The sequence below is a fragment of the Nomascus leucogenys genome, chromosome 22a, assembly GCF_006542625.1.
Source record: "Nomascus leucogenys isolate Asia chromosome 22a, Asia_NLE_v1, whole genome shotgun sequence".
Taxonomy (NCBI): domain Eukaryota; kingdom Metazoa; phylum Chordata; class Mammalia; order Primates; family Hylobatidae; genus Nomascus; species Nomascus leucogenys.
In genome coordinates this window covers 91,725,509-91,752,604 of record NC_044402.1, presented here as the reverse complement: position 1 = coordinate 91,752,604, position 27,096 = coordinate 91,725,509, and the positions used below count along the sequence as shown (strand labels likewise).

Sequence of the window (27,096 nt, the reverse complement as noted above, 5' to 3'; positions counted from 1 at the left end):
ATCCTGGACCCCAGTTTCAACATTGGTCTTTAGAACTAAACCTCACTCCACCCACCTGCAGACTAGATGCCAGGCAGGGAGTGAATACACATTCTGTATTATGGTACCTGTTTACCATAATATCCTGGAAATTAGCAATGGGAACTGAAACAGTACCCAAATCCTACATTAAATTAGGGTACTAAATTAGGCATCAGAGACCACACCATACATCTGGAGTTTCTAGATCTTCTTATAATACAAGGTAAGTGTCCTAAGTGTGTTGATGTTCCTGTGAAAGGCCAGGTGCACTGAGAATAATGTGTAGGCAATACCAGTACAGTTAAATGAAAATCACCCATTTCCTGCCTAGGCCCATGAAACAGGCATGTCAGCCCTCCAGCAGTATTCAGGGGCAAGCCTTCTTCAGCCTGCAAAGGAGCAGCCTCTCTGGTGAGAGTAGAGGAATAAGGCTTGATTTCTCTCCTGCAGCAGCCACCCATCAGTACACAGTTCTCTCTGCCTGTGGAGAGCTTGCAGGACATGAGGATGCACCACTGGGCCTGCGGTGTCCAGCACTCTGTCTGGGACTGGATGAGTAAATGCAATTCAGTACAGACCAGCTGAAAGCTGTATGGCCCTGGGTCCAAGCTACATTCTCTAATCCAGCTTTCCTAGCAGTAATGCTGACACTGTGAATCCTACCTGCTCGTATCGTCTATTGATTAACTGGTATAGATATAGACAAAGAGAGGGACCTTCACCCATCCACTGATTCTCTCTGCAGCCAAATTCTTCATGGGAAAAGTGACAAGTGGTAATCCAACTTGTCTCTAATTCTACCCTTCTATGATTCTACACAAATATAAATGTATCAAATTACAAATCACCTCCTACGAACCTACCTTGGGCATATTCTAAAAATTAATATTATTGCCATACAAGTCCCAAATGTGGATTTGATAAGTCTTATTTTGATCTTGGCACAAAATGGTATCCTAATGGAAGACGGTCCAAAAGAGAGGTTACACCCAGTTTTTCACAAAATTCTGTTTTATCTAACAGCATGTGAAAAAAAAAAACCATACTATTTGACTACTTAAAACATTCATTATTAAATATGGTCACTGAATTTCTTACCTGGCTGGTCCTTTCCAATGAGGCCATGTCTGTTTACAAAGCATTTTGTATCTTTCTAGGCAAGGTTCATATGCCTGCCTGAAAGCGTAGCCTGCCCTCCGCACTCGGACGTTCTCCAAAAGCCCCAGGTACCTGATCTGATGACACACTAGAGCCTCGTTGAAGATGTGTGCTGCTTTTTTATCATTTGGTTTGATACACCTTAAAGATCACAAAGATTTTAGGTTATAAACTGCCTCTTATGAATATAATTGTCTATGTTTTCACAAAGTATTATATATAACTGTTTCATAGCAAAATAATTATTTGTTATTCTTAAGAAACCTAGTCATTACTTTTGAAATCATTTCAAATCATTTTACAACCACCTAAAAATAAATACAATACTGCAGGCACAGTAATTTTAAAAAGAACACACTAATAAATGCAATAATGTGGATAAGTATCACTGACATTTCATTTAGTGAAAGAAGCCCAACACAAGAGTACATGCTGTAGTTATGATTCCGTTTATATCAAGTTCGAGCAAAACTAACCCATGGTTAAAAATCAGTATTGCTGTTACCTCTGGGGAGAGGTAGTAGTGGGGGATCGACATGCAAGGGACACAAGGGAACCTTCTGGACTGACGGGAATGTTTTACCACTTGGTCTGGATGGGGTAACACAAGTACATACATCTGTAAAACTTCAAGAAGCTGTACAGTTAAGATCCATGCACTTTAATGTATGTGTATTATACCTCAATAAAAAGATAAAAAACACTGTTTCCTCCCTATATCGGTTATCCTTTCTTAACAGGGCACTTTGATGCCCAGCGAAAAACTTTATTTCCCAACCTCCTTTGCAAGTAGGTGTGGCCAGGTGAGCAACTTCTGGCCACTAAAATCAGAGGGGAAGTAATGTCTGCAGCCTCTAGTCAGTGTTCTTAAAAGAAGGGACGGGCGCTCCCCTTCGTCTCCTCCATTTACTGCTGGCTGCAAATGTTGACATGGTGGACAGCCATCTTCCTCCATGCAGACGAGGAACACGCCCAGGAAACGGCCGAGCCACAAAACAGAAGGAGCTGCCCTGTCAGCTCTGGAGTCCTCATACTTAGAAGTTACTTAAGAAATAAACATCAATCTTGCTTAAATCATTGCTACCTTTGGATCATACTGCAGCAATCCCTGTGTCCCAACTAATACTTAAACATTCATGATTATGGCTGCCTAACTACAGCTGTGAAATTACACACTTACGTGGACAACTACATCTTAGCTAGTTTGGCATCAGTGTTACTATGCTTTCTCTTTTACCATTTATAAAAATAATGTCTACTCTTTGGCTTAAATAAAGATGGACAAATAGATAAATGGAAGAGCCTAGTAAGTTTAGACCCCTACATACACATTCAACTGATTATCAATGAAGGCCACAAAGCAAATCAATGGGCAAAGAAGATTGTTTTCTTTTTTTTGTTTGTTTGAGACAGAGTCTCGCTCTGTCGCCCAGGCTGCAGCGCAGTGGCGCGATCTCGGCTCACTGCAAGCTCCGCCTCCCGGGTTCACGCCATTCTCTGCCTCAGCCTCCCGAATAGCTGGGACTACAGGCACCCGCCACGGCGCCCAGCTAATTTTTTGTATTTTTAGTAGAGACGGGGTTTCACCGTGTTAGCCAGGATGGTCTCCATCTCCTGACCTCGTGATCCGCCCGCCTCGGTCTCCCAAAGTGCTGGGAGTACAGGCGTGAGCCACCGCGCCCGGCCAAGAAGATTGTTTTCAATATGGTGTTGGTGCAACAGGATATCTACATGGGGGCGGGGGGGGAACAGACCTAAATATGAAATCTGAAACTACAAAGCTTCTAGAAGAAAATATATGATAATATAGTCACAACCTTGGGGTTTATTAGTTAAGATTTCTTAGAAAAGCTGTAAAAATAAAAAAAGGAGGGGAATGAAGAAGCTTTCTGAGGTAATGGAAATGTTTTATGTCTTAACCTGGGTGGTGGTTACTAAAGTATACATAATGGTTGAAAAAAATTGAACTGTTCACTTCAGATCTGTGCATATCACTTCACATAAATGATACCTCAATAAAATATAGTTAAGATGCAAAAAAAATTCATTCAATTGAGAATAACAAAAGCAACTCATCACAGAAAGTTTCTTGGATTTTTTTTAAACTAGGATCCTCTCCAACATATGTTCTAATCTGACTGTAATCAAACCAGAGGGTTTTGTCTACTTACATTTCTGTAAATATAATATCAGGCACACAAACTAAACACAAAAATATTCCTCACTCTAGTTTTCTCATAACTACATTTTCAAAGACAAATATAGAAGGTACTTGTGGGTATGGGTGTGCTCTATGAAATCTGACCCACCAGACACATACCTTTTATTATCTAGCTCACCAAATACACACATAGCAAACTCTAATCCTAGTTGGTCTTTACTAAATCTAGAGATAGTTTTGTCTAAGATGCCCTAGAGGCAGAAAAGCAGAAAAAGAGAAGAGCCCAGAAGCCTTTTTCCTTTTTTTTTTTTTTTTTTGAGACGGAGTCTTGTTTTGTCACCCAGGCTGGAGTGCAGAGGCACGACCTCGGCTCATTGCAACCTCCGTCTCCAAGCGATTCTCCTGCCTCAGCCTCCCAAGTAGTTGGGATTATAGGTTCCCGCCACCACGCCCGGCTAATTTTTATATTTTTAGTAGAGACAGGGTTTTGCCATGTTGGCCAGGCTAGTCTCGAATTCCTGACCTGAGGTGATCCACCCGCCTCCGCCTCCCAAAGTGTTGGGATTATAGGTGTGAGCCACCACGCCCGGCCCTTTTAAGAAGGTCTTTCTACGGCCTTGAAAAAAATTCGGATTGCTTTAGGAATCATTACTTTCTCCAGGCCTACACCTCTCACAGGGAAGAAAAAAGTGCATGTCTCCTAAGAAGTGCCAGAGCTGTTAACTAAAGCACTTGCTTCAATGCTGTGCTCTAAGCTAAAAGAACAAGAATCCCAAATGAAGCCAACAAGAGTTTTCTGCAAAACACTGACCAGAAAAAACTTACATTTTGTTAACTTGCCATTAAAAAAAAAAAAACAAACATACAGAAAGTTGAAAACCCCTAGGTGTCAACCACTGAGCTTCATTAAGCATCTACTATCTTCTCCATCACATTTTACTTTTTTACTTTCTTATTTTAGGGGAAAGGATAGTGGAGCATTTTTTAAGCCAATTCCAGATAAGGTATTATTTAATCTGTAAGTATTTTAGTTACCCTCTGCTTGGGCTACACTCAGATTGAAGAAAAGGGAAAAATAATATTCCTTCAGGTGCTCTCACATTTGAACTGTGAAAGTTTTATGTGCCAGAAATACCTAATATAGTTTGGGTTCTTGGTCTGTAGGTTTTTCATCAGAGTGGCCACGGATGCCTTGAACTGTGAGCCTGCTGTAGGAGGCCTTTTCAGGTTGATCTTGGCGGGATTCCCTTCAGGGAACAAAGACTTGATGAGGGCATGGCTGGCCTTCCACATGGCTTGGGACAGGTCTCGATAGAGAAGGTCGTTGTTTTTGTCAACAAATCCTTCCACCTGGTACAGCACCTATAAGCAGCACATGTAACTCAATGACAGGCACATTGCATGCTATAATGTCAAACAACTATTAAAAATACTCCAAGACTATCTACATTGCAGCCACTTCCTTCACCATCAAAAAATCCCTGACACGTTAGTCACACTCTCATACTGAGTTCGCCTCCAAGTTTAAAATTCCATCTGTCTAAATCACAGACAAGATCAAAATAAATTCTATTACCATTCAGTATTTGCAAGAATAAACTCCAAAAATGTTATCATAACATTTTTCAAAGGATTTTGCATTTTTTAGGAGTCTGAACATATTCTGGGGTTTTACTTTTATTTTTTAGTTCTCATGTGCCAATTCTAGTCTGTTTAAAAGTAGATGGGGCAAAACAGAAATAATACTAACATTTTCATAAATATCCTGAAGCAGCAGAAAAGCTGTTCAGAAATTATCTTTTAATAATACAGGCTAAGAAAAAAATAAAGTACCAAGTTCTAACATTTTGAAATTAAAGGTAATTCAGATACTATATACTTAATTTTTACAAATGTATAATCAAGAACTTTTTTTCCCTTTGAAGTTTGCAATTTTATGAAAAAGGAAGTATTAGCTCTAATCAATATTCTTTCAGGATTCTAAAGATTAATCAATTAAGATTGTTTTTAGCGTTGTCTTTATATATTAGACATAAAATTAATTCCCACAAATATTAACCAAATAAATAAGTGCTTTTTAAAAAAAGTAAATATTTTCCCTAATGTCATTTCAAAATCTCAAAGAATTCATTATTTTTGCTAAATGGCTTGTGTTTTTAAAGCCTTAAGTCTTTATTGACTCTTAATTTGTACTGGCAAATCTCCTTCAATAGTGTTAATAGATATTTTTTATAGGATAGCTTAGAGTTTGAAAATAATAAAGATGATTCAAAAATATATTTAGACTCTTCATTAAGTCCATTAGCTTTGCTTTTGGTTTTCTATATTAATAAGATTTTAGTCAACATGGTCCAGATTCTATTTCTATTGAACATTTATTGATTCAACCACTTTAGCAGCTCAATTTGTCCTCACAAGTTAATGGGGTTTTGAACACCCATCTCTGAGGCACAGCCTCCTTGCAGGAGTAACTTGGCAGGCCTGACTGGGTGCTCACAGCTCCCCCATACCTTTCCAGCATAATGCTGGATCCTGAAGCAGCTGTGAGGCAGAGACGTGTCGTTGAGGAACCGAGAGCACTTGCTCATCCTGCTCTCAAAGTGCTGGTGGGTGGCACATACTTGGTTTAGCTTTTCTAAGAAGGTCTCATCAGTGACTGTGCCAGGTCTGAGGCACTCTTCATCCAGCATGGCCAGGATTCCATTTGTGTTCTGGGAAAATGGAAATAAAAAAGTTTCCTTCCTTACTCACTGTATTGTTTTAATAATTATTCCTAATTACACCATCAAACACAATCAACTTAGTCACAAGAAAAGTCTGTTCAGTTATAACAAAAAGCAGAGAATCAAAACAATAACAAAAGCCACAGGAATCAGCTCTTTCCCGAAGGATCCCAGGTGTGTGTATGGTGGTGTGGTTGGGAAGAGTGTTGTCTTCTTGGTTTCTCTCTCCTCGTACAGAACAACGGTACCTGGGAGTTGCCTCAGACACCTTAGCCTGATGATGACTGAAATTTATACTCTTAGAAAAAGACAAGTTGGACCTCAAAGATTCAAAAACAAATCTAAAAGCAGAAATGAATGTGACAATACAGCCTCTATAACATGTCTCAAATCACAAAGAAGTCTTCTAAGGCCATTATTTGATTCACTCCTAAGAAGGAAACTCATTTTCTATGTTTCCAAATTGTTCATGTGTTCAAAATAAAGTTTATTTTCTAGAAAAAAATGCTGTGATTTGAGATGCTGCTTTTAACAATCACCGCAATCAAGCTGATTTCAAGAATATCTGTTTCATATAGATTTAGATTTTAGAAATTCATGTGGAATTTCTAAATGGATGTTAAACATAAGTGAAAATTTATTTGTTGCATATCTAGACCCTGTGGTCATTTTTGTTCCAAGAGTAGTCAGCCGTAAACTGAATCAGAAGTCAGGAAGCTTCTACTTTGCTAAATAAAGACTGCTACTCCATGGACTGCCCCTATGGGGTCATAAGTCTTAATTCCAAAAACAATCCACTCCACTGACCATCAACCCCACCTACTTCCACCCAGGCAAAGTCCTCTGTTCCTCTCCCCTTCTGCTCACAAGGCCACGACATCCTCTGACCAGCATTTATTCATTCCACACAAAACCCTGGGGAAGTGTGGACTCTCAGGAATCAAGTGTGTTCATAACATCCCCAGAACAAAAATTATTGTTTAATGATGCTGGAAGGAAACATTTCCTTTATATACCCAGGTTCCTATGTGAACATGAGCTTCTTCAATCATATAGCAAGGGGATTTTTGGCTGAGATAATCTAGTTAAATTAAGTGTATTACCACTGTTCTTTTTCTCCCCTTCTTAAAAGAGAATATTAAATGCAAGGTTATATTTATCAAGGAAAACATACTAACTAGAAATTCTGAAAATTAAGATTCCCATAGCAAATTACCTCCTTCACAAAATGTACCAGGAAAATTTTCAGGAAATTCACTTTTCAGAGCCAAAATCAGAGATCTGAATTGCTTATGTGGAATATTAGTGTTCCCATTCAACATTGTTCAGATTTTTTGAAACACAGTTTATTTTTTATTGAAAAATAGTGATGCCTTAGAATATTGTTTTTAATGTTTAATTTAATCAGAGAAACAATTTTTAGGAATATCTTGAACACTGAGGAAAAAAAATACTGGCTAATTACATATTTCCCAAAAAGCTTTGTAAAAGATGAGTAGAAAATGATTTAATATTCATTCACAGCATGTGACTGTATTCCTGAAACACAGCACTCATCTCACTAAACTGGTATTGCTAAAAAGACTGCAGGATAATAAAGCTTATACACTGTTTCAAATTACTTATTCAAAGTCAGGTATTAGTAATCCTAAGCATAAATTAGTTTCCTGTTTTCCACACACAAAATCAGTCTTCCTACATTTAATTCATTTACAATAAACTATGGAACATGATCTAAAAACAAAAATCTTGGACTCAGAAAGCTTACTCGAAATTATCCAATAATTTTTCACACTTTAAGCCTTTTTGCATATGCACATACTTGGGTCATCTGAAAAATTCCAGGTCCCTGGCCACCTGCAGTCACACATGCAATGCCCTCTGCATGTATGATCTGAATCAATGCTACAGCTGCACTTAAGCCACTTCTGGGGTCCCACTTAATTCAGCTCCAGAGGTTGTCCCTTTATGTCTCTTAAACTTAATATAATACCCAGTGAATAGTATGTTAAGAGGTCATTAGAGTTTTGGGAATGAAATGGATATTCTGATTTGGCAAAAAACTGGATGGCTGCTCAGAGCCTACTCTGATCAGTACTCACATGCCCAGGAGTCATGGAATAGACCTGGGTTCCAACCATACAAGAAAGGCTGGTACCTTTAATGCCTGGTGTCTGAAGGTCATAAAACGGTGTTGTGATATGGCCACAGGGGATTCTGGCTAAGTATCAAAACATCCAGCTGTCTATGTATGTGTTCAAGAACTGTGTATGATCTCTTAGGGCTACAGTAAAATCTCTAGAACTCTGCAGTTCCTTAACATGTGTGTGTGTGTGTGTGTGTGTGTGTGTGTGTGTGTGTGTGTGTATAAAACAGTGAAAATACTAATGCTTAACATTGAGGCACTGAGAACATTTATAAGGGTGAATTATAGGACTAAAACATTCTTTAGAAAACTGTACCTAAGTACTCACATTTTCTATTAGGTCACAGATGATAGCATTATTGAAGTAGTCAATGTGAGTCCATTCTATATCCTAAAAGACAAAACAGAACAAAATCCAATGACACAAGATGAAGCCATGACACTACCATCCATAAAACAGACTTTGCCCATCTTATCATATTTCCTTTCCTCTCTGAATTTATTTTCTTTATAGAATGGGTACTACAAATGTCACAGGCAGTTCCCAAAACTTTCTCAATGCAGCTGCCTACCACTGACATAATCTGATTGAAGCAAATGCCCTTGACCTGTTCTGAGACTGCCTTCCATTCCACTCTCCCATCTGCAGCAATTTCCCATGCACTTCACTGGCCCTGGGCCAAATATTTACTCAACAGGCCCTTGGGTCAATATTACTTTGTGTATGTTTACAATGTTTATAAGGAAATAAGTTAGAACTTGATTCCAAGAATTTAAAGCCTAGATTCTTCTGTTCTGAATCTGTAATCATAAGGAAAAAAATTAATTTTAGAGTCAATCTTGTGTTGTAGGGAAGTTAACTCTTTCAAGTGTGAAAAAAAAAAAAAAAAGGGCCAGCGCTACCACAAAGTATTTTCAACATAAGGAAAGACATGAAAATCTATCCACTGGTTCTAACACTGGCTACTAAGCCAAATCCAAAAAGCCAAATGTAATCTTTCTGTGTCTACTTACATTCTGTCCATAAATGTAAACATTTATTTGTCTTCTATTCATACAGCAAGCTAGGAATCTTCCTATATATTCTTAGAAGTGTTTTAAACAATCTGTACAAACTGTTTTAAGTTACCCATCGAAGTTTGGGCATTCTCTTCATGATGGGAAGACAGGAAAAGAATGAATCGTACTTTTAGAATATTTATGTTACTAAAAGGTGCCAGACAAGTATAAAACATTTCTGAAGCATAATGAGTACTCTAAAATAAAGATGAAATATTTATGATTTAGCTTTTGAGTAAATGGGTTGTTTTACTAAGCCACTGGGGATAACAATCACATTAGAAAAATCTATATGGAAAGAAAGATAAAAGAGAATTCAGTGTCCTTAATGGTTTAAAATGATACTAAGAAAATAAAGCAAAACAGGTAATATCATTACTAAAATATTAAGGCAAATAAACAAAAAAGGAAATAAACATATAAACATAACAATTCCTCCCTTTTATTTATGTATTTTTTTTGAGATGGAGTCTTGCTCTGTCACCCAGGCTGGAGTGCAGTGATGCAATCTTGGCTCACTGCAAGCTCCGCCTCCTGGGTTCACACCATTCTCCTGCCTCAGCCTCCCAAGTAGCTGGGACCACAGGCGCCCGCCACCATGCCCGGCTAATTTTTTATATTTTTAGTAGAGACGGGGTTTCACCGTGTTAGCCAGGATGGTCTCGATCTCCTGACCTTGTGATCTGTCTGCCTCGGCCTCCCAAAGTGCTGGGATTATAGGCGTGAGCCACCGTGCCCAGCCTCCTCCCTTTTATTTTTTGAAATAACAAATTTTACACTTGGAAAAAGACTGGCTATTTAAAAAAATAAAAGGGTGAAAAGCAAATCTATATTTTTAAATTAATGATGAAAAGACTCTGCAAACACTACTTCTGGTTATTTTAAGATTATATTAAATAAGATAATCCATACATAGCACTTAATATAATACCTGCTATGTAGTAAGGACTCAATAACTGTTACCTATTTTTACTATAAATTTGAATACTCAATACTTTTTGATATTGAACAAAGTCTCAAAATATTTTCAAATCTACTTACAGTGATACTGACTTTTTTGGTATACAGTTCTCTAAGTTTTGGCAAATGTATAATGTCAAGCAACCACCATCATAATCAGTCCCCAAAATTCCCTCGTGCTGTCTCTTTGCAGCCACAACCCTCTCACGACTCCTATCTCCTAGCAATCCCTGACTCTATAGCTTCTCATAGGTAATCAGTCTCTATAGCTTTGCCTCTTCTAGAATGACAGATGGAATCATACAGTATGTAGTCTTTTGAATATGGCTTCTTGTTTAGGCTATCTTCTGAATTAGAATTTATATTACGAGTAAAAAAGGACCAACACTTTAAAAAAGCATTTCAACATTACCTCCCGTATATACTCCTCCTGCTCTTCTTTAAGAGTAAGCTCGATGAAGATTTGCTGCAGCTTTTCATTACAATAATTAATAATGAACTGCTCAAAGCTGTTGTCCTGTATGGAGAAAATGAAAAACAGCCTTATAAACCATGCCACTAGCTCTCCCAAAACAATGACACTCAGACATCTCAATCCATGAGAAATGTCACACATGATCTCTCAGATTTAACTGCGGCCCAGCACACAGCTCCTAGGACAGACGCTTGTCCATTGCAGGCACTCAAGGACTGGGTCATGAGTAAGTGAATGAATGAAGCATACACAAATGATGCAGTATTTGAAGGATGAAGATTTTTAGTTGACAGAGAAGCACCCCAAACAGAAAAGCTAGAAACAATCTCACTTCCTTTACCAAGGATCAGCAAAGACACAGTCAGCTCCACAATCTCTGTCACCAAGTTCTGAATCTCCCATTCTCAGGTGAAACTTCAGAGCTCAAGGAAGTCCTCCAGAACTGACCCCCTTCTTGTCCCCATCCAGGGACAGATCCCTCACTCTGACTCTTGCATCCTAACCCTTTTTGTAAATCATGTTATATGAACATGTGTGTATGTGTAAGTATACACATGTACAGATTAGTTTCATATATATCTGCCTCACTAGACTGTACATTCTTATGGGTGAGGGCTGACCATGCTCTCTTGTTCACTGTATTCCTACTCCTTACAGAGCACCTCACACCTAGCAAGTTCTCAATATGTATTGGCTGAGTGAACAAATGAAGTTCCTACCAAATGGAGACCCAAAGATTAAAACATCTCCCTGACAAGAAACAATCTCTCTCTCTCTATAGAAGGCCCACACCCTTGATCACTCTTAGAAGTCTCAGCAGCCTCTCCTTCATATTAATCTCTTATGAATTCATTGACAGAAGCTTTATGCCTAAATCATTTCTGAACAATCTGCAGGGCTTAATGTATTGCTGTACATCCTGAGGGCACCAAATGAATAAATTTATCAAGAACCACATCATCCAGGAAGAAGTAGATCTGACACTAAAACTTGTTTTCACCTCTATTTTTCTTTATTGCCCAAAGATGGTGGCAGTGGGAGCAAGGGATAGTATGACTCCACCACTGGTAAACTGGACTCTTCTCCCACAGTGGTAGCCAGTCCTGGTCTAATGAGGAAGGAGAGCCCACACGTAATGGTGCAGCCAAAGCTCACTGCTCCTTGTGAACAGGCAAGAGCCACTGGCCTTCAAATCCCTCTGTACATGATAGAAGTGAAAAAGTCACAGAGTCTTCTGAAAGTTGATCTTTAAAAATCAACTTTGGTCTTACTTAGGAAAACTTAAAAATGATACTTATGCTGCAGCATCTAACTACATTCTTTCCTGGAAGTCAGCTAGGAATTTCTAATCACCAGTGATGCAGTGATCAGAGGAAATTTTAAACTCAAACTCATAAATAACACATGTGAATATATTATCAGTGACTTATCTTGTTAATGCTAAACTTAAGGATAAAAGTTTGTTTGTTTTATGTCTTGAAGGGTCTTACTAAAAGGCAATCATTTATTTTCAATACTTTTGACAAATATAGTCAGATACAAAGGGCACTCCTCAGTCCTCATTTTCACACAAATTTTTTAAAACCCTGTGCTCAAATTCAGAGCTAACAACTTCAATTAGAAACTGAAGTTGGTCTAGTATAGATGCCTTATTATTATTATACTCAGCATAAAGGCATTCCATATATCAGAAAGTCTCAATTGCTTTGCTAAAGAATGTCCCTATATGATGCAACTATAAATAAAACCTGTAAGTAAAAGTAAAACATTAATAACTTATAAGAGCAGATCTTTGATGTTTTTTTAGACAACAGTCTCATGGAGCAAATCTGTTATCTGGCAAGTCTGTGCCCATGGAGCTATTTCAACCCAATTATGCTAAATCATCAAACAGCAAATAATGAGAAGGAAAGGAAAGCACTGGTGTCCTCAGACACACTGTGTAGCTATGAACAGCTCAAAGTACACTTCTAAAACAGGACTATGAAATACACGCAAGCAGATTAGAAACCAGAGGCAAAGCTTCACAATTACAAAGCAATTTAAGGATTAAGTTACAACTAAATTAAATTTGTCCATAACCTGTAAAAATTCCTGTATGGATTCTGTATTTTATATCCACATGGTTATTCAACAACCACTTACTGCAAAACTCACACAGCTAGAGAAGCTATTAACACAAGAGCATGCAACAGACCAGCACTGCAAACAGGTCATACTTACTGCATTCTGGTGCAAAAAGGGACAAATTACACAAAATGCAGTCAGTTCTTAATTAGCAATAAACGTCTAAAAGTGAGCATGTATTGATAGTTATTCATGGTTACAAATGAGGGCTTTTACCATTCAGGCTGTATTTTTGATCAGTGTAAAACTCTGGATCAAGACCCATATCCAGTCAATTCGAAAGACAGGACCACAATACCTTCCTGTGGTGTCTGAACTGTGGTTTGCTAGGGGAGAGTTCTTCAGGATAAAAATGGTTTGACTGAAATAATGATACATCATATAACTTGCCTGAAGCTTTAAGGCTTCAAAATCCAATGCTCCTAATTATAAACTATCAGGAAAAAGAAAACATGCCATCCAGGCTATCACCAATAATTCTATATGACAAATGCTCCTTTCTAACAACCCCACAATATCACCCCTTACCCCAAAATCTTTCTTCAGTTGAATCTCTCCCACTGTAGGTTCCCACACTGCCCCAATCCCGCTCGAAGCAGCCCTGAGAAGCATCGCCCATTATCTCTCCATACCATCCCCCAAAATTTTCGCCGTCCCAACACTTTACCACTATTTTGTTTTATTTTTCTTATCAATATAAGAAGACAGGAATGTCAAGCCTCTGAGCCCAAGCTAAGCCATCATATCCCCAGTGACCAGCACATATGTATCCAGATGGCCTGAAGCAACTGAAGATCCACAAATAAAGTGAAAATAGCCTTAACTGATGACATTCCACCACTGTGATTTATTTCTGCCCCAACCTAACTGATCAATGTACTTTGTAATCTCCCCCACCCTTAGGAAGGTTCTTTATAATCTCCCCCACCCTTAAGAAGGTTCTTTGTAATTCTCCCCACCCTTGAGAATGTACTTTGTGAGATCTGCCCCCTGCCCCCAAAACATTGCTCTTAACTCCACCGCCTGTCCCAAAACCTGTAAGAACTAATGATAATCCCACCACCCTTTGCTGACTCTTTTTTCAGACTCAGCCTGCCTGTACCCAGGTGAAATAAACAGCCATGTTGTTCAAAAAAAAAAAAAAAAAAGAAAAGAAAGAAAACATGCATGACATGTATCCAAGGTCTACATCCACCCAAAGAGTCAGGGGCAGCGGTGGTTGGTGGATCACCAGAAAGTGAAGAGATCCATCACGATCCAAAAGTAACTCCCCTTTCCCACCCCAGTGACACATCCCTGTGTAGTACTGTGCTGAGGCTCCTTTTCAAAAACCAATAAGGAGAGAGTATTCTCCTGGAGATGCCCTAATAACAAAAACTTGACTGTCCGAACTTACTCTACTGCTAAAAAAACACCACCCCCCCCCAAAAAAAAAACCCCAAACAAAAATAGAATAGCACAATCACCGATGTAGAAATTAACTTACTTCCCCACAGAAATCAGCATCTATTGCAAACACACCTCCAAAGTCTCCAAAACATGTCATGGGTCACCTAGATGATTGTTACTGCTCAAAGTGAAGGCTAAAGACACATACCTCTCTTGTGATCTAAGCTGAAGTTGATGGCATTGTTCAAATGTGGAGGAAAATGGGACTTCACATATGATTAAAAACTTTCAAAAATTTAAGGAATAATCAATAATCTGCAGAAAATTAAGGAATAGCCTGGTAGCAGTTCACAGAACTCCAACTTGTATAGGTCTAACACATTTTTCCATTAATACAAATATTGAATTAATACCTGGTTTTCAACTTGGGCCCCCTCTCCTTCATAAAATAGCTAAACTGAGACTAGAAACCACCAGATGAATAGGAAGGCCCCAAAGCAACTTTATATTTGGAGACTTTTTTGGTTTGTCAAGAACTGTGTGAATAACCAGCAATCCCTGAGCCAGACCCTCTCCCACGTGTCAGGCTCATGAATCAAAGTCTCCAGAAGAGGAAGTGGGCAGGAACTTGCCCCAGGAATGACTCATCTCCTCTCTCCAGTTTTCCACCCATGCTCCAAGCATGCAATTTTTCTCTACTGTCTTACCCACATTTATCCCTGAAGACTAAGGAATAAAACTAAAACTTAGAAACATCTTCAAACAAGTACCTTCTGGGCTTTCTATTACATAACCTCCCTAAATGAAGCTGAGGCAGCTTTAGAGAACAAAGGCAAACAGCAAGGTGTCTGTTGTCTGCTATTTCACACTATAGTTACCAACTATAGATTTGGATAGTGAGCACTTACTATGTTTAGAAGTATATAATGTAACCAAATTTTAAATGCTAGGGCTTCTTTTAAGAATTCTAGACTTTGAGTCCATCCTTTCAACATCAAAACAAACAAACAAACAAAAAAAAAACAAAACCCAGAAAATCTTATTCCCAGTCGAGTCATAACTACTTTATACTCGCAAGTATCAATCATAAACTCTCCAATATAAATTATTTAAGATGTATCAAAAATACTGGCCCCTTTGTATATTCTCCTTAGCAACAAAGGAGGCTGATGATATTTTATACTCTTTAAGGAAGACAGATATTTTTAAAACTCTTAGGCTCTTTAAAAACAATATTGAAAGGAAGACAGTAAACAGAAGTGGCAGCTCTGTCCCTCTGTATTTGGGACAGAGAAATGGGAAGGAGTCTGTAGGTGAATATAATGTATTTGAAACAGTGAGCAGTCCAAACACAAAGACCATGACTTACGTTAATTACATATTAGTGTTTCTTATAGTTCAGCACTTTCATTTGAGGTCAAATTTTGAATATAACATGATGGCTTGGGGGTTTCTATATTTTTACATACAGTAAAGTCTCCTGCATAATAAATGTGTCAATACATTTATATAAAAGTTATAGGATTTTGAGTGCATATCACTATTTTAGGGAAGTCGGGCTATATTATTGCTGTAAAATATGCTGTTGGTCCTTGCAAAGATTTATTTGGTGTTAAAGCCTTTGACAGCTTCTGATTACTTCGCTGTTCCTATAGAAAAATATAATGCACTTAACCACGGTCCATTTTTAAATATCACAGCATCAAGAAACAGGCTCCAAAACAAGAATTGCTTTTTTTAGAATGTAAACTTAAAAAATCCTCAAAATATACGAGAAAACCATTTAATATGAAAGTCTCCTTTTTAGACATTTACAAAATTGAATGACTAGCTAAAGGTTTAGAAAATTTCCCTTAACATTTTTTCTTCCAGGTATACACTAAAATACAGCAAATTTTAAGAAAAACAATGTTATCGTGCTCTTCTTAAATATTTTAAAATAGGCTTTCACCTGAAAACTTTTTAACCTGGAAGAAATACACACATATTATTACACAGAAGTCCAACTTCACAAAGGAAGAAAATTATAATCCAAATATTCCAATTATTCCACACATTTAAGTTTGAATTTTTTTTTTTTTTTTTGATACAGAGTCTCACTCGGTTGCCCAGGCTGGAGTGCAGTGGTATGATCTCAGCTCACTGCAATCTCCGTCTCCCGGGTTCAAGTGATTCTCCTGCCTCAGCCTCCCAAGTAGCTGGAACTACAGGAGTGTGCCACTATGCCCGGCTAATTTTTGTATTTTTAGTAGAGATGGGGTTTCACCATGTTGGTCAGGCTGGTCTTGAACTCCTGACCTTGTGATCCGCCTGCCTTGGCCTCCCAAAGTGCTGGGATTATAGGAGTGAGCCACTGTGCCAAGTTTGAACATTCTTATAACTGAAAAGATGGTCTGTGATTTCTGAGAAATATTTACAGCATATCCATAAAAGATACATTGTAAGACTTTGATTCATGAGACTAACACATGGGGAGGGGTGCCTGGCTCTGGGATTCAGGGATTGCTGGCTATTCACACAGTTCGATTGATCGATCTATCTATCTATCTATCTATCTATCTATCTATCTACCTTTTACAAATCATAGCAGTTGTCATCTTTTTTTTGTTTTTAAATCTACTTTAAATTGTTTCCTTCCTCTTCAATTATAAGCTTACTAGCATAAGGACCAAATGAAGGCAAGAAACTAGAGTAGAAGGTGCTGACTATAGCCAGAATTTCTTTTAAAAACAATTCAGAAAACAAATCCTATAATCATGAGGTGACCCTACCAGGCTATAATGACTCTTACCCAAGTATTAGATTTTTTTATTTGAAATAATCATTGCATCTAGCCTATTACACTCTTACCATATATGGGTCACTTTCAGTGAGGTTTATGAGGACAAGATAAATAAGGAGTCCATAACTGAAAGTAATTAGCACTTTGCCTGTGTTAAACTAGCTCCACTGTATGAAAGGTGAAATAATCAGCTACTACTGCCCGCTTTGGTCTACAGAACACTAATGACCAATCAGATTTTCCTAGTAAAATATCTGCCAGTTTTAATGCCTGTCAGATAAGTATGTAGAAAACGAGCTAAAATCAATGTAGATTGTTCAACTTACTTTTTAACTTAATATCTTTTTCCAAAAAAGAATAGCAGTTCTTTTATGGATATGCTATAAATATTTCTCAGAAATCACAGACCATCTTTTCAGTTATAAGAATGTCCAAACATAAATGTGTGGAATTGGAGTATTTGCATTATAATTTTCTTCCTTTGGGAAGTTGGTCTTCTGTTCTACCAGGATGTACAGCTAGAGTTTTTTTGCTCTATGCATTTTAATTCACTTCACCTTATTTTTGGTATCATTGTTCCACTGATCCAAACTGATCCAAACTGACATTGGATCACATGTGGCCAGCCAGGCAGCACTTCCAGCTGGTACTGGAATGTTTTGCAGTCAAATCCATGTGTCATCAACCCATGGTTTAATGCATCAGTTTCCCTCTTCCGTTTAGAGACAGACCACAGGGAATGAAAGGTTTCCACCAGCTCAGCTAAAAAAGGCATTTTCATGGGAACTGCAGGGCCATGGGACAATTAGATGCATTTTTTAAAAAAAGTCTCGCCCTTTACTGTCCAGTTTTTAAAGAGATGCCCAGTGTATTCTAAAAGGCAGAACTCTTAATTCCTACAGTCAACTGAAGAACAACAGAACAAAGAAAAAAATTAATGTTATTTATACTCCAGCAGTTTCTTTTAACTTGGGTGGAAAATATCACAGAAATTTTCATTTTTGCCTTGATGTGGATCTGAATACTTCTTCCATACTCTGACCCCTTGTACTTCAACTTGCAGTACTTTTAAGTTCTTAATTTTCTTGGTTTCCTAACACTCTGAGCTTCCTGATGTCTCCATGTGTTCTAACATTGCTGAGAATCCAGGAAAATATAGGCTGGCATCTGGGAATGTATGTGAATAATTTATTAAAATAAGAAAAAAACTTCTGTACCTCTGTATTAAAAAGCCAGGTAAAAGTACCTAAAAATCCCCAACCAAATCTCTAATCTAACCTCCCCACAAATAAATTTATTTTTAAAAAGTTATTAAAAATCAAAACTGAAGATTAATCTGAGAAGGCTTAGAAAGGAAAATAGAGGGAACAATTAAATATAACGAATCTTGATTCTCTCAAGGAACTGGGGGGAAAAAAGAAAAAGTATTTACTGCATGGAGAAGGAAAGTTAACTTTTTATAATTTGATGGCCATTATAAGATTTGCTACAGACATATAACTGATTGGACTTGGCCTTAGTTGAAAGCTCTGTTTAAACGGAGTAAAAACCGCCTCCCGGGTTCAAGCGATTTTCCTGCCTCAGCCTCCCAAGTAGCTGGGACTATAGGCGCAAGCCACCGCGCCCAGCTAATTTTTGTTATTTTTAGTAGAGACAGGGTTTCACCATGTTTGCCAGGATGATCTCGATCTCCTGACCTCGTGATCTGCCCGCGTTGGCCTCCCAAAGTGCTGGGATAACAGGTGTGAGCTACCATGCCCAGATGAACAGTAGGTGAGGCCCAATGTTTTACAAGGGTGTTGCATACAGTGGCCAAGCAGCATGAAGAGCATATGTTTGGAATCTGCAGTTTACCCCAGAGATTACTGTCTAACAGAGCATTTGGTCTCAACATTGAGCGCACACTGCAATCACCTCAGAGCTTTAAAAATATTGCTGCTGCAGCCCCATCTCCAGAGATTTTGACATAATTGCTCTGGGTACAGCCTAGACATCTGAATTTGCAAAAGCTCCCCAGGTGATGCCAATGCACAGCTGTTTGAGAACCACTGAAATACAGTAATCCTCTGAAGAAAGGAAGAATATTTAGAAATGTAACACAGGCAGCCAGGCGGGCACAGTGGCTCATGCCTGTAATCCCTGCACTTTGGGAGGCTGAGGTGGGTGGATCATGAAGTCAAAAGATCGAGACCATCCTGGCCAACATGGTGAAACCCTGTCTCTACTAAAAATACAAAAATTAGCTGGGCATGGTGCTGCAGGAAAATCACTTGAACCCTGGAGGCAGAGGTTGTAGTGAGCTGAGATCGCACCACTGCACTCCAGCCTGGGGACACAGTGAGACTCCGTCACAAAAAAAAAAAAAAGGGAAATATAACGCAGACATTTTCATAAACTGAAGTCTCTAGTTGAAACAGTGTTGCTGGGTGCGGTGGCTCACGCCTGTAATCCCAGCACTTTGGGAGGCCAAGGTGGGCAGATCACGAGGTCGAGAGATCGAGACCACGCTGGCCAACATGGTGAAACCCCATCTCTACTAAAAATACAAAAAAAAAATTAGCCGGGCATGGTGGCAGGTGCCTGTAATCCCACTACGTGGGAGGCTGAGGCAGGAGAATCGCTTGAACCTGGGAGGCAGAGGTTGCGGTGAGCCGAGATCGCGCCATTGCACTCCAGCCTGGCAAAAAGAGTGAAACTCTGTCTCAAAAAAAAAAAAAAAAAAAAAAAAAGAAAACAGTGTTGAGAAAAATGATGGTATAACTTGGAGAAGGAGGGCACATTCAGCAAGACAGGTATGGAGAGAAACTTGAATCAACCAGAAGTGAAAAATATTCTTGGATTGCTGAAGGGTATAGGGTATTTCACCCAGCATCAAGTTAAAGGATGTTTACACAGGAACATCTGACTTCTGTTCTGATTAGGTCTGTAGCAAACAAACTTTTAAAACATAATATAGTTTCCTGATCAGATGTTCCTACCTGATAGGATGCGTCCTCTGGCAGCCACAGACTCTCAATCTTAGGGCCAAGACTCTAAGCTCCATGCAGACAAGGAATATCTTAGTTATGTTTACTACTGGTATCTGGTAACTCAATAAACACTTGAGAAATGACTCGAATTGTTTATGAGTTATAACTCAGTTTCCTTTGAGTGTTATAATGTTTCTTTTCCCATGGATAATTAGATCTTAGGACCTACTGGAAGTCAAAGTTAACTAGATATCCCATCATAACCTCATTATCCTATTTTTTAAACTTTCCATGTGTTGTGATATGATATTAAGCCCTTGCCCATTGGCTTAAAATCAATAATCCTTTTCTAGCAAAATTAAAACAAAATCAGTTTCTTTGACTTTAGAAATGTCACTGAATGTATCTTCTTAATCTAAATTTCTAGTGAAATCTCTGCTTACCATCTCCCCTGCTCATGAAACCATTTAAATCTAGATTAGCACAGCAATGTGCTAGGTAATGTCTTTTTCCCTGCCAACTGTAAAGAATGACTTTGGCATTCTGCCCATTTAGTGACAGTAACTTGAGGTCTTGCTAGAAAGAAATTAATTTCGGCAGTGATTTCTGTGTGTACTCAAGCATTTCTCCTAACTCAGAAACCTCAAATTTTTCCCTTTCTACCAAGGAATTGGTAGCTTTCCTTTGTAGATTCTGCTAAATGGGCAACAATACAAGCAGATGCTGTGTTGAAGACCTCTGTTCTGGGGACCCTATGGGGAAGCCACCAGCACACACACTTCCATCTAGGAAGGCACCCAGTGCTGGCCAGAAGCTTGGAGTGATGACAAGGGTGGAGAAATAGGGGAGTCAGAGACTTACCACATTTATTTTTTTCTTACTTCCAGATACTGGGGAACCTGTTACTTTGGGAAGAAAGGTGAGGAAGTGCCCCTGGTCTCAATCTTAGTAAGAAAGAAAAGCAATAAATGAAAATATTAAAAGGGCCTGGAGTTTAGGTCCTGGGTCTGCCACTAAGTAGCTGTATAACCCTGGGGAGTTAGTTGACCTGAGGAGCTTTACCTTCTCATCTGTAAAATGGGATTCATACTAATAACAGCTACATCATGAGGCTGTTTTGAAAAGTAAATCAGACCATACACACACCACTTACCACAGTGCTTACATACAGTCAGCCCTCAATTAGTACTACCATTAGCTATTAAATATAGAATATGATTGAGGGAAAACATACTAAGAAAAAGGTATTTGCTAGCAAGGTCTGGTTTAGGTGAAAGGAATGATCTGATGTTTTTTTCTGAGATTCTGTGACCCTAATTTTTTAGAACATGTAAATTCTTTGGGAACATTCTGGGCAGAGCCTGCTTCCTTAAAGAAATTCACAAATCTTACTTGTGGGGGAGAATTAAGAAAGGAGGAGCCCGATCTACTTCTTATTTCCCTGAACCAAACTAAAATACCACTCCTAAAAGTGAGAATAAATGTTTTAATAGATCCTTAAAACTCCTTCTAAATGTCAAAGTTAGCAAGGGGGCAAAAAGGAAATTCTAACATAAGTACATAACATTTATTTTATTTTCCAAATTACTTTCTTCAGGGGCCATGCTCATCTTCTCTATATCATTCTAATTTTAGGTATATGTGTTGCTTAACCAAGCACAAATGGTTTAAATATTTGATCTGTAACAAGCATAGAATCATTTTTAAAAATTCACCATGAGCTTCAGCAGAAATTATTTCAACCTCTGCAGCAGAATTCATTATCATAAGATCACAGTAATGAGACTCAACAAATCACCTAGTCCAAACCCTCTTTCTCTGAGTCTCACAGATGAAATGACCAGCCCTGGCAAGGCCAGAACCTATGTCCAGCCCTCCTGTGGCTTTCTTTATGGCACCAACCTGCCACACTTTCTAAACAACACACAAATGGCCACAGACATACTCATGTAGCTTCTTGGAAGCCTCACAGTTAGAAATGTAAATATGCAATTTCAAAAGTCAGGTACTAATACAAGTTCTTTTTAAGCAGTACTGTCTCCAAAATGCTGGCTCTCAGCATACACACCACACACACACACACACTCAGGCACACATGCAGGAATACACAACGAAATTTTGTTACATCTACACAAAGATTTGTTGGTAGATTCAAAGTGATAGTGTGTTACATCTACACAAGGATTATTTGTAGATTCTAAGTTACAGTTACTTATAATGTCTACATAATACAGGATTTAATTTCCAACCATTCCACTTTACTAAAGACACTACAAAAAAAATTTTAAATCTTACCTCGAAAATCTCAAAGCCATAAATGTCCAAAACACCCATGACCTTCTTTCTCACTTTTGTTTGTGCCTTAAAAAAGTTTCAAATTAAAGGGTTAATTAAGGCATGAAATATAACACTACAAGCATCCAAGGAACATAGATATATATTACAAGTTAATTATGTTTCTTAAGTAAGAAAATAACTGTAATTTAGTTGTTTTTTTAAAAATTTATGAGATGGGGCATTGGTATAGAACTCTTAGAAATTTTAATAATAGGTGATATATTTAAAGAAGGCATTAGTGGTGCCTTTCAAAATCACCTAATCCAACACCCTCATTTTAATAATGATTAGATTATGACCTAGTGAAGTAAAGTGACCTTTTCAGCGAAGTGTGTACCACTACTTAGCAGGTGAGCCAGGCCAGAACCTGGGATGCCAACTCCCAGAGTAACTCCACAAAGACCATCAGACTATTCACCAGTCAGAAGCAACACACATGGCAAAACAAAATAAACAAAATCCCTGACAAATTTCAATCTTATACATGGTAAAGATTCCTCTTTTTAAGGAATAATCTTTATAAGTGGTAATCAATTATTTGATTATAAATTTAAACTTTCTTCAACTTAATGTTTATACTGTGAATACCATTTATTACAACTGATTTTGCTCATAGAAATTCAGTACCTTAATGCTTTCATTGATTCGATTTACCAACCATGAAAACAACCTGCTGTAGAGGTTTTTAGCCAGAGCATCACGGGCATAATAAGCCTATTAAAAAACAAACAAACAAAACTTAACACCCACAATTCCACAATGCTTACTTTTAATAAAATCATAAAGATACTTTTAAAAAATACTTAAAGCTCTTTTATTTCACATTTCTTTGCAGAACCAGTTTTATCGTATCATAAACAATCAAGCCTTTAAGAGAATTAGGCAAATTGTTTATACACAGTTACTTTTTCACAAACCAGGAAACTAATTTTAAACACTGCAAAAACTTTCATCACAAAGATATTTATTTCAATGTTATGGAACAGAGAAAAATCAGATGCAATTTAGACGTCCAACAATAGGGGGTAGTAAGAGAAACACGCACTGAGAGTAATGTTACATAGTCATCAGAGAGTGATGGTTATGAAAATCAGGTAATGAAATGGAAATGCTCGTGTAATGCGAAAATTAAACAACTGTCTACTTAATATGACAACAACTATTTTTTAAAACCCTTATACACAGAAATGGAAATTCAAAGGAGATATATTAAAATGGCTTTGACTGATGGAATCTGTAAATTTTTTTTCTTCACTCATTCTATTTTTAAATTTTTTTTGGAGACAGAATCTCACTCTGTTGCCCAGGCTGGAGTGCAGTAGCACAATCTCAGCTCGCTGCAACCTCTGCCTCTTGGGTTCAAGGGATTTTCGTGCCTCAGCCTCCCAAGTAACTGGGACTAGAGGTGTGTACCACCATGCCCAGCTAATTTTTGTATTTTTTGTAGAGACAGGGTTTTGCCTTGTTAGCCAGACTGGTCTCAAACTCCTGGCCTCAGGTGATCCACCCACCTCAGCCTCCCAAAGTGCTGGGATTAGAGAGGCATGAGCCACCATGCCTGGCCACACTAATCACTTGAGTATTTAAAAAAACTTCCACAATGAGTTCTTTAAAGTTATAGAATGAACATAAACCCCTTCTTACATGCTTATCTACTTGTAAAGCTATTCAGAACTACTTGACAAAGAGGCGGAAGACATATGCGTCTCTATGACTCTCAGAATAAAAAGGCTGAAGAAAGTCAGGTTTGGACAGAAGAATCTAAACACTCTTAAATGTACCGAGTGCCCACAGCATACAGTAGGTAAGTACTAATGAGATGTTTAATACCAGCATCCTGGGGAGGCCTGGGGGTTGGGTGTCAGCAGCCTAACAAGGAACTGGCCTTGGGAGAGAAAAAGCTTGAGGTTTTGTTGCTATTTTCAACATGCTGGCCGTATGTGTGTATTTTGCTGCTTGTAAGTAAAAATTGGGGTACTATTGTTAAAATTAACCAGTACATTTTTATTTTACAAAGAGCACAACTTGTTAGATTATGTGGGAATACTTTCTCTACATTTCTTCCTAAATAAAATGTAACAACTTTAATAACAGATTCACTTCCCTGGCAACATAACACAGCTGAAGATAACACCTTTTCCCTTCATTTGACATTTCCATGCTAATCCCAAACCTCCCTCCCTACTCCAGTTAGGGTTAGAGAATATACCTAAGAGTTGGCAACAAACAAACAAACAAACAAGGGAGGGAATGCTTCCATAGTAGAAAATGCATGTCAAATGCTAAAACAGAGAAATCAAAATATAATTTAGATGGATCTTTCCCCAATACCCTTTCTTCTAGTTTTTACTTTCTTAAAATAGGTAATTTAAGTGCTTAGAATAATGCCTAGCACACAGTTAGTCTATAGATGTACCTATATTGATTTCTGAAGTATCCTTTTCGTCTACTACTAACTCATGAGCCTATATAATTTCCAAATCCTTTCCTTTTTCTTCTTATAAATTCAAGTTATCTCAAAATACCACATAATTTCAAAACACCATGTATTTGTAAATGAGCCCTTTTTCATCTTAATGTCGTCCAGCTTTTTTAGTTATATGCTATCTACTTTCAACAAGCCACTATTTCAATAAGCAACTGAACTAACAGTGACAATTTATTCTGATAAATTGCTTTATATTTTTTAAAGTGTATTCACAGCCAATATTAATCTTCTTTGGTTCCTTCAACAATATTCCAGGGGTCTCAAACTCAAATGCTTCCAGGGACTGTGTGATAGAAATGAACAGGAAATGATGGCTCTCTCTGTTGGGGTTAGAGGATGCATTCCAGGCTAAAGGCACTCAAATTCAAAATTTAAAGAGCAAACAAAACCAAAGAAAATACTACCCTTTAGCCAACTAAAAATATTGAGCTTTACTTGGCCCTAGGAGCTGCCAATTTGCCACCTGGCTGCCAATGTGCCACCCCTGACTTCCTGAGCCTGATTCATGCCACCAAATCTCCACAACAGTATCCTATAAAGCAGTAAGGGAAGGAATGTCTATTCCCACTTAAGGACCACTAATATAGGGTGTAGAAACGAGGGAAGACTCAAAGTGAGCTAATTCACCATCTCGGTTTCAAAGCACACTATGAAAAGACCATGCACTTCTGTAGCTGCATGAAACTCACAGAGGAAAAGCCCAGGTGGAATGTGCTGCAGACATGGCCAGTAACAGGCATGGTCCAGGATGGCAAGTGACAAGCAAGGTGGAGACTCAGAGATGCACAGACATGGGGCCCACCCTCCAGGAGCTCAGAGTGGAGCTAAGGAGATCAAACTAACACAGAGGAATCAAGCAGAGGACAGGTGCCAAACTGCAAAGAAAAAGGGGGTTCTGATGGGGGTGGGGAGTGTCTCAGGAGGCCTATTTGATCAAAGAAGTCTCCTAGAATGGGGCACAATCAGGTAGAGCATTTCGATGGGCAGAAGGAATGAGCATGACATGGCGGGTGATGGGCAGGTCGGAGCAGAGGCAGTACATAACAGAGAACTAGCAAGGAATAAACTGAGATAAGCTGTGTGGGATCAGATTTCAGAGGACATCAGAAGCCAAGGAAAGAGTATGTAGGAGAAGCTGAAAAACTCTTGTCTTTAGTTTCTATTATTTCAGTATTAGTCCTCCTATCTAGAGAAAGGTCTAAATGCCTTGGGAAAAGGAGGCATGGGGCAATAACGATGATGCTGGGGCCCAGGAATTGAAGCTATGAGGAAAGGCTAATAAAACAAATCACTTCTCACAGCAATCAAAACCTCCCAGGCAACAGATCAGTAGAACCAGATACTCTGAATACTACATTAAAAATAAAAAAAAAAAACAGTTGACTAAGGAGCCGAATAGCTGAGGATCTCTAGCCAAATTCTTTTATGCCAAAGGTTAAGAAAATGTGGAAAGTTTTCTTCATGATGTAAGGTGACTAAAATAAGCTTATAAAGTCAGAGGCACCTGGGCCTGGTTCCCATACAGGATGATTAAAAAAGCAAGAGTGAAACACACAATTTTAAAAAGACCCAAAACATACATATTCCTAAAGGGCCTTCTTAAATAATACAGGCTTTTTCATGGCTTCCTTACAGACTTAACAATTCCCACTCTGGCTATTGAAAATGTCCAAACTCGGTGGCTCTCGAAATGTGATCCTGGACCAGCAGCAGCAGCAGCAGCAGTACCATCTTTGAATTGATTAGAAATGCAAATTCCTCTGTCCTACCCCAGACCCACTGAATCAAACACTGGGGGTGAGGTCTGCAAACCGTGTTTAGTCAGTCAGTCCACCAGGTGATTTTGATGCACGTTCAAGTTTAAGAACTACTGTTGCAGATTTGCCACTCTGACTGCAGACTTCACCTTTCCAGCCACATTGCTCTGAATCCTCTTCACATATCTACAGCTGTAGCCAAGCTTGATCAATCCTTTTTCTGATATGTACCCCAAATCTGGCTGTTCTCAATGTTTTCTTTTTGATATGCCCTTTCAGCCATACTTTACACATCTAAATCCTTCGGTCGTCTCCATGGGGTCTTCCCTAATCTCTTACTTCCCTACTCAGGGCCTATGTGTGGGCTTGTGCTGTACAGGCTCTCAGCAGCATTTTCTTGATTAAGTAAGTTACTCCGAATCTGACTGTGAATTAGTGAGGATGACTTGGACAGATATGAAAGCAGAAGCAGTAATTTAGGAGGAAGGATAGGCAATGGCTATAGCTAGGAAAGGATTGCTACAAACCAAATTTCCATATATAT

At 38.4% G+C, this 27,096-nt stretch overlaps 1 protein-coding gene and 1 non-coding gene across 6 annotated transcripts in view; both read right to left on the bottom strand.

Annotated features, from left to right (window-relative positions):
* The window catches only part of MYO1B (myosin IB), a 179,881-nt gene that overhangs the window by 32,107 nt on the left and 120,678 nt on the right, over positions 1-27,096 (bottom strand). For 4 of the 5 annotated variants that reach the window (XM_003253867.4, XM_030803075.1, XM_030803074.1 and 1 more), the window contains exons 12-18: positions 22,935-23,021; positions 22,266-22,331; positions 10,641-10,745; positions 8,538-8,600; positions 5,851-6,051; positions 4,476-4,702; positions 1,120-1,320 (exon numbers count right to left, since the gene is read on the bottom strand). In XM_003253867.4, the coding sequence (XP_003253915.1) occupies positions 1,120-1,320; positions 4,476-4,702; positions 5,851-6,051; positions 8,538-8,600; positions 10,641-10,745; positions 22,266-22,331; positions 22,935-23,021 (950 nt within the window). Of the gene's footprint in view, positions 1-1,119; positions 1,321-4,475; positions 4,703-5,850; positions 6,052-8,537; positions 8,601-10,640; positions 10,746-12,926; positions 12,933-22,265; positions 22,332-22,934; positions 23,022-27,096 lie in introns of all 5 variants that reach the window. The other variant, XM_012501340.2, reaches the window with a different exon arrangement.
* LOC115832583 lies at positions 21,523-21,630 on the bottom strand. The gene has a single exon (XR_004028109.1). It is a non-coding gene; the product is annotated as a U6 spliceosomal RNA (small nuclear RNA).